A 16,170-nucleotide genomic window follows, 5' to 3' on the forward strand; every position below is an offset into this window, starting at 1 on the left:
TATTACTGTAGTGCCCAGAAGCCTCCCTAAGCAAGACAGAATCCATCTCTCCACAAACAGCACAAAAGTGTACTTTAAAAATAATCACTTGCAGTGCAGGATGAATTTGGTGGCTCTCTCCAACTGCAGAAATATGAGCTGAATTCAACCCTCTGCAGAAAAAAATTACACACAGTCTAGAAAGAAATAAGATCTTTGTCAGTCCCTGCAAGTTAGCAGCTGTGTAACTGAGAACACAGGATCTCCTACTTTCCTTACCCAAACCAGGACTCCACAGTTACTGGAGGAACTGAGTGTGGAAGGTTCAGATGTACAGCTTACTTGTGAAACAGAGAAAAAGAAGACAGAGCTTTCACATTGAAATTATCTGCTCCTATGAACAAGCCAGTGCTGCTGAGCTCTCCCAGAGAGGGAGCTTCAGTCCACATGAAAATAAGTGTTTAGCTCTTTAATCTAGTGGAATAAGAGTACCCTGCCTGTCAGTAGGCAGAACTGGTATGCAGTGTTTCCCCTTCGTACAGTTAGACTTGAGAGCAAGTACAAGGTATGAGGGCAACTATGACTTTCTTGAGGAGCTTATGACCACACTTCTGTGACTTGCAGCATGGTCTTCATCCCTTTTAATTTTTTTTTTTTTTTATTTTGAGGAGGGGGAAAGTCATTGCTATGTCTGAAGAAAAAAAGGTGTGAAGGAGATAAAAGGTCCTGGTGTAAAGGAGACACTATGCTAGAGCAATATCCAAGCATAACCTGTTGCCTCAAGTCAAACCTCTTGCTTGGTAATCAGGTACATTGCCTAGATTTTGGAGATTCTCCTATTGGGACAAACACGGATTTGCCAGGACTGGAAGAAAGCAAGACATAGAGAAAGTAGAGCTGCAGGAAATCATGTGTGGGCTAATCCAGACTGGGCAAGTTCTCCTTCATTCTCGATAACTACGTAGCATGTCTTCAGCCTGGAGCTATTTCATGCCAGAGAGGAGGACCACTGGGTTTCAATGTGATTGCATTTCCAAGAGTACCTGGTACTGATGAGACAAAAAAGAGTAGTGCTCCTCCAGTAGAATCCAGTCTGCATGTCTGGGTGTTTGCTTCTCTCTCCAGTCCTCTGAATACTCTACATTTTAATGACAAAACATGGTAACAGGGGCTTCACTTTTTGTACTCATTGCTATAAGATGTGACACATTTTTGCTCTTCATGCTTTACAGTTTACTGATAAGGAAATAAAAAACAGCGGGTAAGAAAACACATCATACTGATCATATCTGGATTTGGTTTTCATTGACTGAAGAGTCAGGGACATAGAGCCCATCCTCTGGGACTGTATTGCTGGGGTCAAGGAATACTGTGTCTTTCTTGTTCTGGAAATGAGATTTCCACTACTGAATGCTGCAGATACTGCACAATAAAATTTGCAAAAGGACCTGACTATTGAGTGGTAGTTTCTTTCACAGCCCTAAGTCTGTCCAGATAAAACTGCTATTTTATCTTCACATCAATACTGTAGCAGTGGCAAGAGGTAATGCCAAGAGCAGTAGACATCACCAACACAGCCATCCTTCCTATGAAAATCATCATATTACAAAAGAAAGCTAGACAAAGTTTATAGTTTCAGAGACAGAGAACATGGATTGCACAACACCACAGCAGAGCTGACCCACATTCCTGCTTCTGGGCAAAAATGCTGGGGGAAAGAATTAAAAAAAAAAAAAAAGAGGGAGAGGGAGAAGGAAAGGATTAGGTAAGACCTTGATTTTTTTTAAAGTCTTTATTTGCTCTGGTCTTTCTCAACCATATTGGTTGCCAGTGAGGAAGTTTTTAGTGTCTTACAAGACACTAAAGGGGTCAGAAGCGGGAAAGCGCAGTAAATCAACAACACTGCCATCAACTAGCATGGATTGGGAATAAAGGTTAGAGAGGTACTTGTGAATATGCAGCATATCTGTTTGATTTCCAGGATCACACAAATGCAACGCATGACATCTTTGAAACCAAAAGCCCTCCGAGCTAAGGGTATTGGGTGAGTTAAGCACCAGATCTGGAATAAGTATGTTTCTTGTAAAGTTCAAATCCTAGGTGAAAAGACTCTTCTGTTCTCTTCTATAGGAAAATAAATAAGAACTGTATTATGCATTCAGTCTTGTTTTTCCCATACTACAGCACTGAATAAAAGGGTGAAGCCAGATAGAAATGAGACAGCAGTGTGAATATTCTGGGAGAAATATAGACAGGAGGAACAGCACTCTGCAGGGACTGTTTGATCAACCAGATCTTAAAATCTGGCCACACAGAGGTTCAAAACTCCTTCAAAAAGAACAAGAGCTGCCATGTGTGTCCTTCCTTCCAGCAGCCACGCTTCCCATCCTCAGCGCAAAGAACAAATCCTCCTTTCCTCTCTAGCTCATTCAGGCACCCTGCTCATGACCCCACTCTAAGGTGCTTGAACCATGCTGTCTGAGTCTAGCAAAGTGGTTTGCTGTTAGATTGGCAGAACCCCTCTGAAAAGGGAAAAGAAAAATAAAAACAGACTTGTAGTTGACTGACTTGAGACAGTGCAGCATGAAAAGATCTGGAAACAGAGATCTGACATTCAAATTTGATACAGGAAACAGAAGTTAAAAGGAAAAAATACAGAGAAATGGCAAAAGACAGGGTTAACTATTTCAAAAGTAGCTTTTAGTGTGTCCTGACAGAAAGCAAAAAGTAACACTGGATTGTTAAAGTATCTCATTTGACCTTTCTGCCTCAGGAGTTGGGATCAACAAAAGTTTACAAGAGTTCAAAGAAGATGTCAGTTAATGGGTGTAAGGAGCAAATACAAAGACACCATCCTGACCAACAAAGTCCTTGTGTTGCTCATCACCGGGACCTGGAAAACACACAGGAGAAGCATCACTACACACTTGCTCTGCTCTTATGCTTTTGCCTAACACTATTATTTGCAACTGACAGCTCTGGGATACTCTGCTGGACACAGTTCTGGTCTGAACCCTGAGGATAAAGTGGGTGGTGGTGGTAAGAAAGGACAGGGGATAGCTGTACAGTCTGGCTGCAGTCTTCCCTTTGACAGAGAAACCTTTAGCTGAGGAGGGGGCAGTGGCCAGTGTTGAAGTGACTGGAAACTGAGAGGAGGAATTTGTAAGAAACAAGAAAAAAACTAAATAAAGACAGGGATTTTTGCAGTAGCAATTAAAGAGGAAGATAGATTCTGGGGTGTTTTAGAAGAGGAAGTGATAGCATTTGAGAAGTCTGTGCCGAGAGGCGAAGGAATGAAATACACGACCACACCTGATGCGGAGGTAATGAGGATTTCAGGAATGATGAAAATGGAATGGGGGAAAAGATGAATTCCACTTGAATTATTTCGCTGCACTGATGTGCAGCGAGACACCCAAGTGGAGGGTTTGGAGAGAGCATAACTGGGACGTGCAGCAGGAGAAAGGTCAAGGCGTGACTCAGCAAGCTTGCCCTGTGCTGCAGGGCACACGGCCCAGGAGACAGCATGGGGCTGTTGTCAGTCACTGTAATGTGACAAACAAACTGTAGGAGGAATGTAGGAGGAATAGCTTCCACTGTGCTCTTGAGCAAAGCTTATGCTGCGTTCAGAACCATAGCCCCACTTTCCCACTGCCGCTTTCAGCACTAACCACAGTTAGTTAAATCTTTGTAGTGCAGAATGAGCTACACTGTATTCAGTGTAGTTCAAAATCTTACATGTAATACATAGAAGCCTGAAGGAAGCAAGAAGTAGCTTACACTCTGTAAATAGTCAAGTCTTTAGCTGATTAAAAGTAATTTTCTTAAGGTGAAAAGTACTTTTAAAAATCAGTTCTCAAGCCAGACCACAATGAGGATCCCAGTCTGGCACACAGTAGCCACCTCCATTGTCACAAGAGGCAAGAGTGAGGCTTCTGAGTGGTTCTGGAAACAGCGTAACTCTGTATAAAGAACTGGGTGTTCACAAGGACCCAATATGCCAATACTCAGAGATTCACCAGTCCTGCAACTGGAAAATCATTCAAATCACTTCAAGCAATGGAAAATGTTACAGCATGCGAGAAGAGGCCTTACAGCTCAGCTAATAATACTAATACTCAAAATACTAAGTGGCTTATCTCTGTAGTAGACTTGAGAAAAGGAAAAATACTCAGCCTAAGCTGTATGTCAGAGAGGTGAAGAGGAACTCTGCTATCCTGAAGGAAAGATAGGAACATCATCTGACTCCTCACAGGAACATGCAGTTGCTTTGGCAGTACAAGTAAAGAGGAGCACTCCCAACAGAAAGATAAACATTTACCAGTGTTGCAACCAGCCTGACATATCTGGGTCTTGGAATAATTAAACCAGCAAAAAGGGGCCCTGGTCACTGCTGGAGGAGGACACAATTCACTGAAAGCCACAGGGTTAGAATTTAACTTCCGTGACATGATCCCCACTTCTGAGAATCTGCACATAGAAAACATACCTCTCATCTGACAGACTTGACAAGGGCTCTCAGAGCAGGCAGGCTTCAAGGGCAAATGGCTGGTTTCCTCTCAGACCTGGTGAGTATCTAACTTCTTGTCTTCTAGCCCTACTCACTGACAAACAGCATTATTGAAACATTCAAAATGGGTGTTTGCATTTTACAGTAAATCATAGAAATGTGAAGACAGAACATCTCATCAGCTGTCTCCTAGTCTAAAGCCAGGAGGTATCAGGAACTTACAATGTGTTTCGTCACCTTTGGCAGGTTCAATACCGGAAGCTACTGCTAATGATTATAGTGCTAGGGATTGGGGGAACCCACCTATCTGGTTTTCAAATGTCTGTCATCAACTACACATCTCCGGTAAGCAAAGCCTTCACAAGATCACATCTGTAACTGTTTGTCATGGCCTTATTCTTGAAGATGCTCTAAAAAATCTGTCAGATGTTGCTATGTGGGTTTACTCTCAGCTCTTTCCAATGCCATACTGTCCACTGTCAAAGGACAAAAGGACTTTGCATGATTGTTAGGAGCTGTGCTCCAAAGACAAATTTCCGCAGAACTGTGTGGGAACAACATATTGAAACACCCTCCTCAAAGATTATGCCATGGAGAAAAAAGATTAACAACTAGCTGTTTGACTCTCCACCTTCAGTTCAGCCCTTTTCTCTTTATAACCACTACCTGCAATAGGAGCAACTGCCCTCCACTAGAGTCAATAAAAGGTCCCACTATTTTGGTGTAGGAGTGCCAGGGCTCAACAGACTAAAGCGTATAATTGCGTTTTGAAAGATTCTCTTACACTATTAGTCTGTATGTGAGGAAATGTCAATCCTAATTTGCAAACAAATGTCCCATAGTCATGATTTTACCAATGACTATTATTCACCTGTTTTAAAGTTATAAACGTTATGAAGAACTACTGTTTGTGAAAGTCTCTTTTTCTGTCCCAGTACATTCAGAAGTTTGTCAACGAAACTTGGCTGGAGCGATATGGGTCTGTGCTGCAACAGGAAACACTCACATTATTGTGGTCCTTCATCGTGTCTATGTATTGTGTAGGTGGAATGATAGGCTGTCTGTGCAGTGGGTTCCTAACAGCAAAATATGGAAAGTAAGTATATTTCCTAATAGCTAATAGAGGCTGCAACAAGGGAAGCAATTAAATGTCACTCACCTAATATAATGGATGTCAGAATTCTCACTGCCCCCTTCTGGTGCAGAATTTGCTCCACCCTCTGTGTATAACTGCCCCTAAGTACATTAGAGAGACAGGAATCATAGAATCATAGAATAGTTACGGTTGGAAAGGACCTTAAGATCATCCAGTTCCAACCCCTCTGCCATGGGCAGGGACACCTCACACTAAACCATGTCACCCAAGGCCTCACCCAACCTGGCCTTGAACACCGCCAAGGATGGAGCATTCACAACCTCCCTGGGCAACCCATTCCAGTGCCTCACCACCCTAACAGTAAAGAAGTTCTTCCTTAGATCCAATCTAAACTTCCCTTGTTTAAGTTTTAACCCGTTACCCCTTGTCCTGTCACTACAGTCCCTGATGAAGAGTCCATCCCCAGCATCCTTGTAGGCCCCCTTCAGATACTTGAAGGCTGCTATGAGATCTCCACACAGCCTTCTCTTCTCCAGGCTGAACAGCCCCAACTCTCTCAGCCTATCTTCATACAGGAGGTGCTTCACTGCCCTGATCATCCTCGTGGCCCTCCTCTGGACTTGTTCCAACAGTTCCATGTCCTGTTTTATGTTGAGGACACCAGAACTGCACACAATACTCCAAGTGAGGTCTCATGAGAGCAGAGGGGCAGGATCATCTCCTTCAACCTGCTGGTCACGCTCCTCCTGATGCAGCCCAGGATATGGTTGGCTTTCTGGGCTGCAAGAGCACATTGAAGCCGGCTCATGTTCATTTTCTCATTGACCAACACCCTCAAGTCCTTCTCTGCAGGGCTGCTCTGAATCTCTTCTCCGTCCAACCTGTAGCTATGCCTGGGATTGCTCCGACCCAGGTGTAGGACCTTGCACTTGGCATGGTTGAACTTCATAAGGTTGGCATCAGCCCACCTCACAAGCATGTCGAGGTCCCTCTGGATGGCATCCCTTCCCTTCGGCGTATCAACCGAACCACACAGCTTGGTGTCATCGGCAAACTTGCTGAGGGCGCGCTCAATCCCACTGTCCATGTCACCGACAAAGATGTTGAACAAGACCGGTCCCAACACTGATCCCTGAGGGACACCACTCGTTACCGGTCTCCAGCAGGACATCGAGCCATTGACCACAACTCTTTGCGTGTGGCCATCCAGCCAGTTCTTTATCCACCGAGTGGTCCACCCATCAAATTGATGTCTCTCCAATTTAGAGACAAGGATGTCATGTGGGACAGTGTCGAACGCTTTGCACAAGTCCAAGTAGATGACATCAACTGCTCTGCCCCTGTCCATCAGTTCCATAGCCCCATCATAGAAGGCCACCAAATTGGTCAGGCAGGTTTTCCCCTTAGTGAAGCCATGCTGGCTGTCACCAACCACATCCTTGTTTTTCATGTGCCTTAGCATGCCTTCCAGGGGAATCTGCTCCAAGATTTTGCCAGGCACAGAGGTGAGACTGACTGGTCTGTAGTTCCCCGAGTCATCCATTTCCCCCTTCTTGAAAATGGGGGTTATATTTCCCTTTTTCCAGTCGTCGGGAACTTCACCTGACTGCCATGATTTTTCAAATATGATGGCCAGTGGCTTAGCAACGTCATTCGCCAGCTCCCTCAGGACCCGCGGATGGATTTCGTCAGGTCCCATGGACTTGTTTTTAAGATGGTCTCGAACCAGATCCTCTCCTACAGTGGGCCTAAGGTCTTCATTCTTACAGTCCCTGCGTCCGCCTTCCAAGACTTGGGTGGTGTGGTCAGAGCCTTTGCCAGTGAAGACTGAGGCAAGGAAGTCATTAAGAACCTCAGCCTTCTCTAAATCCTGGGTAGCCAGTTCTCCTGATAGCTTCCGGAGGGGGCCTATGTTGTCCCTAGTCTGTCTTTTATTCACTACGTACCTATAGAATCCCTTCCTGTTACCCTTAAACCCTAGCCAAGTTTAATTCTAACTGGGCCTTAGCTTTCCTCATCTGGTCCCTAGCTTCCCAGACAACATCCCTGTATTCTTCCCAGGCCGCCTGTCCCTGCTTCCACTGTCTATAAGCCTCTTTTTTCCTTTGAATTTTCCTGAGCAGCTCCTTATCCATCCAAGGAGGTCTCCTGGCCCTCCTGCTGCACTTCCTTCTAGTTGGGATGCAGCACTCCTGAGCTTGTAGCAGGTATATATGCAACCATTTCTGATTCCCTTGTCATGGTTTTGGTGCCATACAATTCCTGTATTTTCACTGAAATTTCAGTAAAAAATACATCTCTGAAATGTCTTTATCGGGCAATAATACCCTCTGGAGCCCAACACCACTGCAGTAATGCAATAGAGGATAGATATTCTGTAGGCAAAAGTTTTTGTTTCCTTTTTATTGATCACAACCTTTTAAAAAAATGTGCAGGTTCATTCCTCTGTAAGAATAATAAGAGTTTCAGCAAAGATAAGCAAAGTCCCTCAGGCCCCATTCAGAGCCCTCTCTTTGAGGGTGGCCATAAAGCACAAAGCCAGAACTCTCTACCTTGAGGTGGATGGAGAGTGAAGCATGTTCTCCTGAAGCTGACTTTGCCCTGTTCTGGGGACAGGTGCAGTGTTTGAGACGGGAACCTTATCCACAGTAAAGAAGTGAGAAAGACCATTCCTTATCAATATTTATCCTGCAAGAATTTCCTTCATCCTCATGGTGTGCTCACATAGTGTTAGCATGGAAAAGAGGAACCTGGTTTCTCCATTTCCATTTCCCTGCAAAGACATTATGATTTTCCTAATTGGATATGGTTGTCTTGTAAGCATTGGTTTAAATTTGGTCTGTAAATCCAGAGGAGAACAGGCAGACATTAGTCAAAGATGAAAAAGTAAAACATGGATCAGACCCACATGTTTTTTGCTGTTGCAGGAAGAAATGTCTGCTGTTCAATGACGTGATCCTCATAATAGCCACACTGAATACTGGCTTCAGTAGGAGAGCCAAATCTTTTGAGATGATCCTGATTGGGCGCTTCCTTGAGGGCATCGGTGCTGGTAGGACTCCCCACTACTCCATGTTAATGTGACTACTTTGGGGTGGATACAGAAATCTTCCTGCTGGGAGTATCCAGGCATGCACAGTAACCCCAGTGGAACAAGGAACAGATTGGGAAAAGGTAAGATGAGCTGTCCTTTGCCTTCAAGAGGTCTTGAGAGAGAGATCTGGTGGATTAGCTAAACATCTTGCTTAAACGAAAAGGTACATTTTTAGCCTATTATTGTGGAGGATATAGAGCAAACAGTTCAGAAGAGTACCTTTAGGTGAAGGCAAAAATGAAAAGGGACCCTCTCTCTTGCTTTCTATAGCTTTAGCTCTTTTGTGTCTTCTTCATTTCAGGAATACACTTGAATGCCCACATTCAATATGCTGGAGAGATCTCACCGAAGAGGTTGCGTGGGTTTGTAAATGTGAGCTCCTCTGTGTTTCTTGCATTAGGAAAAGCTGTAGCAAGACTTCTTGGATTAAGGTACTTGTGCTACTCCTTCTCATCCTGTTTCTATTTATTTGGCTTCTGTACGGTAGGGAAGTGTTGTTCTCCCAGTCCTAGAAATGGATATGCACTAAGGGTGGGGTTTTACTTTGCTTAAATACAGCCATAATAAAGGATGCATTTACTTCATACCAGTCACTGAGGTTTCTGTGTCACTGAGGAGAGAAAGGCCTTTCTCTTGAGAAAGAATAAATCCATCTCTGGAGGTTTGGTCTCTCTGTTGAAGTTAATAAGAAAAGATTGTATGTAAACACTCCCAGGAAAATTTTGGGATCTAAAATCCTGCTGATTACTTGATGCCCTCACTCAGAATTGCAGTATTGCTTCAGAAGGCTGTTGTAGGATATTCACACTCCACTGATCTTTACAAAATGGATTACGAGAAAAATCTCAGTCCTGCAGTAGAAAGTATGAGTCTATTTTCCTTTCCCAGCCTAAGCATCTTCTATTTCAATTGATATTCCCAAGATACGTATGTACATTGTGTCTCTTCAACTAATATAGGATCTAGGAAAATACCAAACTAGTTATGGATTGTAATTTGACTGGACTATAAATACACTCTAACATGCTTTCATAGAGATCTTTTAGGAACTGAAGACATGTGGAATGTGCTATTGTCCTTCTCTGGGTTAGTGGCATTGATTCAACTGGTCTTTTTGCCACACTTTCCTGAGTCCCCTCCCTATCTCTTGCTGCAAAAAGGAGACAAACCTGGTTGCTTGAAAGGTAACATAAAACTTTAGATCTTTAATTCGTTAAACCGTAAATCTCAGTAAAGTGAAACTAACAGAGGGGTTACTAACAGATTTCTTGATAATTATATTATTAAATTCCTCCAGACTAAGTGGAGTCATCAGAAATATTTAAGATCTACCTCTAAATGCTACAGCAAGTTAAAAGCCATTTCCAGGGAACTCTCAGCATGTTCCAGTAAGCAATATTCTAGTCCTTTGCTCAGGGACTGAAGAAGCAAAACACAGACTGAACTGCAAATGTTTAATGTTATTAAAAGTCGAAAAATACAGAACTCTGAGCAGATCAGATGATGAGGAGTTTACTTCATTCTGTCTCTTCTTTAGCCATGAAGCAGCTCTGGGGAGAAGGGAATTATCTCACTGAATTTGATGACATGATGAAGGAAAAGGCTATAACAAAAGGCACCAAAATCATGAATATCCTAGAGATGCTGAAAGAATCATCCGTGTATCCACAGCTGGGCACCATGCTCCTCATTTTACTGAGTCTGCAGCTCTGTGGCTTGAGTGCAGTTGAGTATACACTATTTCCATGCTTAGATCTACTACTAAGTAACTGAAGCAACACAATTCTAGCTTCTCATTTTCTTCTGAATCTACTTTATTCCCCTTCACACAGAACCCACTGTCTGTGAAGATCTGTGGTATCATCACTAGTATTCTTCACACTTTCAGGGAGCTTCTCAGGTGGGAATACAAGAGATCCAACTCAGCATAAATTCCTGCAAGGGCACTGTTGTGTTCATTCCCCTGGTGGTATTATCAAAGATTCTGTAGAAGGGGTTATAAACACCCTAAGGCTTGCTACAACCCAGAGATCAGTTTATCTAGACTTCCAGCTCCACTTTCTGACCTCTGCAGTAGTCGATGGCCAGCTATTGCTATTCGATTGTCATTCCATTTGATAAAGGAGATTTATCCTTTAAGTAATTTCCTTTCAGCTGTTTCTACATAAAGGTGGCTGTGCCCAGTACAGCCCAAGCTAAGTGTCATTCCCCTGCCTGTCATTTTTGTCACTCACCTATGGGTCTTTCTCCAGAAACACTGCAGTCTGCTGGACCTTGTTCATTACAGTTGCCAGCACTGTGGGCAGAGAAGGCACCTCTGTGTTGGTTGTTTTTTTTTCCCCCTGGCCTTTCAAATACCTTTTCTTCATTTCCATTACCTTTTTGATTTTTCACATCTCAGGCAAGTATGTTCCCTCCATGAAGCCCCAACAATGTACCTTTGCTTTTGCAGTGGTGACAAGTCTTGTATTAAATGATGCTGGGTAAGCACATATCATATCTATTGACTATGCTTCATTTTGGAATTGTTTCTTATTTCCCAGATCACATTTTACACCTCAGAAATTTTTCAGACAGCCAACCTGCAGGAAAGCATAATCCCATATGTATCTCTAGGAGTTGCTGTTTCTGAGCTCATCTCTCTCATCTTCTGTGTAAGTCAGACCTCTCTAGGGCTTTAAGAGTTAAAGTACATGTGAGTTGACTCTATTCTTCCTTAAAGAAAAAGAATCTTCTCCTTATGAACTAAAGAATTTTTCTGTGATACTGCATAAACCAGTGATTGTTACCGTTCACCTCAAATTTTGTCGCACCTTTTACATATTTCTTCCCATCTTCATTCTCCATCATCTCTTTTTCATTCAGATATAAATGAAATATAATTCAAACATAAATATGTGTACTTGTTTCCATATATTTGTGTATATCTATCTATTTGAATGGAGTCATGCTTCCACTGAATACAGTGTTTATGAAGAAGTAACTGCAGTGCTGGGCAGCGATGGTAATTCATAGCATTAGAGAGGCTGGAAGCAATTCAATAAAATAACAAACATTGTATCAATAAGATTTGTTTTCTCTAAAGTAAAAAAGAACTCAGGAAGAATGCTTGAGTTGTTGGATGCCTGACAGCTGGATTTTGCCATGCTGCTAGTGAGATGCAAGTTTTTTCTACTCCTCAGAGCTCCATTATCGATCGCTTTGGACGCCGGATACTCCTGTGGGGTGGTTATTTGCTGATGGCACTGATACTCACGCTGCTTGAAATAAGCCTTCTACTGAGTGTAAGTAAACATCTCTCTGGGAGTGGAGCTGTGTCAGAACTCTTTGTGCAGGGTGGCAGATAAACAGCCTTAGCTTTCATGTCCAAAATAGCAGGTTAGGGTATCTTCTGAATACAAACTCAGCCTCTCTCCAAGGGTTTTGTGGACCTGCATTGTAGTTCTTCTTTTTTAATCAGGCTTTCAAACAGTCAGTGAGAAACATTTTGTAAAGCCATTGGTCTGGCAGAGTTTTCCTCCAGCTCTGATCTCTCCAAAACTCTCATGTCTTGTTCTGCTGTCTTTTAAATTCCTAGATGAGCATCCGTGCTACCACCTTTCCCATTTGCTATCTCATGACTTCTGCAGCAGAAGCAGTATGTACTGATACTTCCAAAACCCACCAATTTCCACCCTTGATACAAGTGATTCCACTACATACTGCAGCTTACTAGCTACTTCTAGTTGGGATGGTGGAAAGTAGTGAGGAACCCAGTGTCATGGCTCCAGTAGCACCGGTGTTTGCACTGCACTGCGGTTGTGGTCTCAGCCCATATACTTTCAGCTTCTTTCTGCTTCACAGATATCTTCTGGTTCACAAGAGACTTAAACGTTTCTCTGAGGTTGTTTAATTCTGTAAGATAATCAGGTTAAATCAGTAACAATTCTCCACATATTATAATTAGCTTGGAATTTGTTGCTTGTTTTTCAGACCAGGGTGCAGTTCAGCTCACCTCTGTAGGCAGGACACTGCAGGCTACTTCTGGCCTTTCACTGCATTCAGTACAGAAAGATAAGTAGTTCTAGTGAGCACCTACTACAGAGCTCAGTGTCATGGGCTTTTACATAAATAATTGCTTCTCCTGTATGTTTGGATCAGCCATGCTAGAGCTCTAATATTAATTTTCATTCACTTCCATCCTTTCGTCTTTGTCTAGGATCAGTTCCTCTGGATGCGGTACTGCAGTGTTATTCTTATCTTTTTATTCATCATTGCCTATGGGTTAGGACCAGGTGAGTACAACAATAAAGGGAACAACCTTGGACCACATGGATAAGCACAAGCCATGAATGTATGGAAGTAGAACTAGACTGTGTGAATATACCTTTAAAAATCAACAGCTTAGTTTGCACTGCAGTAGTGGGAGTCCCCATTTTTGATGAATTTATGACCCAAGAAACAATTTCCTTAAAAAATTATTTTAAATTATTCAGACCCTGATGGATCAGAACCCTGTTTCCTCTCACTGAATTACAGGTTCAAGCAAAAAAAAAATACCCTTGTTAATCAATTCACTAAGACTTGTGTTGGAGGGTGTCAATGCTGTTCAGTGCACACAGGCTCAACCACTCCATCCTCTCTCTTTGCCTGTGGCAGAGATAGCCCCTTCTAAAGTATCAGTTTTCTCAACTTACTTGTACAATTCTACTTTATTAAAGAATGACACCTGATAGCACACGCACAGTCTCTCTGTTAGCATTGCTCAGTCCTTTCTCATCCCCTCTTAATGCCACTTTGAATCACATATATCAGTAAATGCCAGATCCAAACTTACAGCTCTCTCCTAGGACCTGACTCACGTAAGACCAATATCTACTCTGAAAGGTCCCCGATTAAACACAACTTTAAGTTATTTCAGTCTCCAAATTCAAACGGCAGCCTTTATTATAAAAAATAATCTTTTAATTAAGCCTTTATTATTATTAAGACTTTATTATTATTATATTATTATCTATGAGGACCATGGACATCTTGAAAACCTAACAGAATTCCCACGCTAGCAGAACCCAGGTGTCTCCTACAGGCAATGGAGAGAACAGGCCATTAGGGCCATTCATCTGTATATCTTATACATGTTAGGTGGATAAAAACTGCTCTTCAGGGGTATCTGTCTCTCTCCATGGACCACCAGGGAAGTCTGTAGGTGATTTCAGATAGAAATGTCTGTGCTGCCCAAATGTAGATGATCTCACAGTAGTCTGACTTACTGGGGCTGTGTTTGACCAGTGACACCAGCTCATTCACTTTGAGGGAAATGGTTAAATACAATAATGTTTCTATTGCTTTTTTATGTCTTTTCCTCAGCTGGAGCCATCACATCTGTCATGAATGAAATCTTCACCCTTTCGACAAGGTCCTCTGCTTTTGTAATCGGTGGAGTCATCATCTGGCTAGGCCTCACTTTCACAGGAATGATTTTCCCCTTTGCTGTCGTATGTAATTTGATTCAAATATTCTCTTTGACTCTATCAATTTAAGCTGGTTTTCTAAGCTGCTCTGGACAGGGAGTAGGATGAAATGCCTTGTAGATGATCAAAGCTGTCAATCTCTTATTCCTACTGGTATAAGGAGGCCATCTACGTAAAACACTTCCCTCAACTTCAGACATCATCTGTTGCCTCAAGACTAGATTAAAAAGATAAATAGATACTCCTTTTGTAAAACCAACTTATTCCTCATTTCACAGGGGCAAATCAACAGTGTTCAAGAATCTTTAGAGGCAAAGTGTTGTCAGGGAAATCACTCATCTTGTTCTATTTTTATCTCTAGATGTTCCTTGGTCCTTTTTGCTTCCTCATCTTTATTGTTGTCCTGGTCATTTCAGCGGCTCTCATCTACCTGTTCCTCCCAGAAACAAAAGGGAAATCAACCTCTGAAATCACAGAGGAATTCAAAACATGCCAGATTAAGAAGAAATGTCATCACATGGTGGAGAAGAATGCTACTGAAGAGAAGACTTTCTGCACCAAGCTCTGATAGGCCACCAAGCAACTACCACTGACAAAAAGCCTTGTCTCAAAATCAAACTGAAAACTAAACATTAACATGGACTTTTCTCAATAAAATGTAATGCAAAATGTAATCCAGAGACATCTTGCCATTTATCCAAGTAGTCCTATTTTACATTTATCTTTATCTTTGCTTTTCATGGTGAGAGACAATGGCTCCTTCCTAGAAACAGCTAGGAATAGGCAGAGAGACATTAATAACTACAGACACTTTTCAGAACTGGCACATGGAAAATGTTTTCAAGTGTAACACATCAATTTTATTTCAAGTCTTTCTCCTATGCTGTCATTTTAAAGAAGAGGATTTGTCTCTATCTTAGTCTGTAAGAAAGCTCTGCTCAGGATTAGGAGTGCTATGAAGAAAAGATGCAACATAAACATAGTTCTTGAAAATTATTTTCATGTGATCTCCTTATGATATCACACTGTAAAGGACCTCGATCATGAACACTGCACATGAACAAATATCAGGTAGAGTAACAAAGAGAACTCAATTTTGTTCTATTTTCTTGAGCTGACATCAAGTAAAGGTATGTCCTGATTGTCTCTATAATGACTGTCAGACATCAGCCCTGATCCCTGGGTTGGTGCCAAAGAACTCTCACCTGCATTCTCTGGAGCAAACTGACTGCACTTTCCATGCATATCAGTTGTAGCAAATCTGGAGGACGTTTTTGTAGTGTAAGCAGTTCTCTCAGCCTTATTCTGGGTACCTGATGAATGCCACAAGTTTTAACAAACATATAGGCAGTGCCGAGAGCTAGAGCCCTGAAGTGAAACAGGAAGTGAGACACTTTCAGAGAGTACCAAGAGAGTACAGAGTAGACACTTTGGAAATTCAGTCTATTTTATAAATAATTAACTGCTAAAATAAATAAATAAAGCAGAAGCTGTGACAGGCAATGTGTTCTGGATGTGTAATGGCCTAGGACACATTGCACTCCACCAGTGTCACATCAGCTTACAATACTACACTTTTACCATTGCCATGCTCCACAGCACCCATGTACTGCTGCTTTTCAAGAGCTGTCAACCCTGCTGACCGCTGCACCATTTAGTCACTTGCCTCCCAAAACTCTTCTACCTTTGCATATGTGTGCCTGCCAGGGCACAACATCTCTTTGGTGTTTTTCCATTTCCCATCACAGTTACAAATGCTATACCATGCCTCCTGTTTAGTAGGACTGTAAGTTCTATCTTCCTGCAGTTTAACCATTCATATTGATTAACCTTGTGGTGGAGCACTGAAACAGGATAAGGTGCTTGCTTCTTCTAAAGAAATAGCCACAGAAGAAGCTCTGATATTAGGATGCCAGTGTGTGTCCAGCAGCCGGAACCTGGGTTCATTTTATATTCAATCTAGTTTCACTCCCTGTGTCAAAATATGGAGCACTCACACCACCCAATGTTTCCATTCAGAGACCTCTCCCATTGAGTTATT

General features: G+C 42.3%; 1 protein-coding gene across 1 annotated transcript; it reads left to right on the top strand.

The window, feature by feature from the left end:
* Positions 1 to 4,523: 4,523 nt before the first annotated feature.
* Positions 4,524 to 14,697, top strand: LOC308226565 (solute carrier family 2, facilitated glucose transporter member 11-like; the record flags this gene model as incomplete). The annotated part of the gene is made up of 12 exons (XM_080628380.1): positions 4,524 to 4,547; positions 4,736 to 4,834; positions 5,425 to 5,585; positions 8,513 to 8,637; positions 8,981 to 9,110; positions 9,715 to 9,863; positions 10,217 to 10,404; positions 11,223 to 11,333; positions 11,862 to 11,963; positions 12,878 to 12,953; positions 14,026 to 14,153; positions 14,491 to 14,697. 12 exons carry the CDS (start codon positions 4,524 to 4,526, stop codon positions 14,695 to 14,697), a joined length of 1,500 nt encoding a protein of 499 aa, XP_080484506.1.
* Positions 14,698 to 16,170: the final 1,473 nt, after the last annotated feature.

The sequence above is a fragment of the Psittacula echo genome (genome assembly GCF_963264785.1).
Source record: "Psittacula echo genome assembly, chromosome: 13".
Lineage (NCBI taxonomy): Eukaryota > Metazoa > Chordata > Aves > Psittaciformes > Psittacidae > Psittacula > Psittacula echo.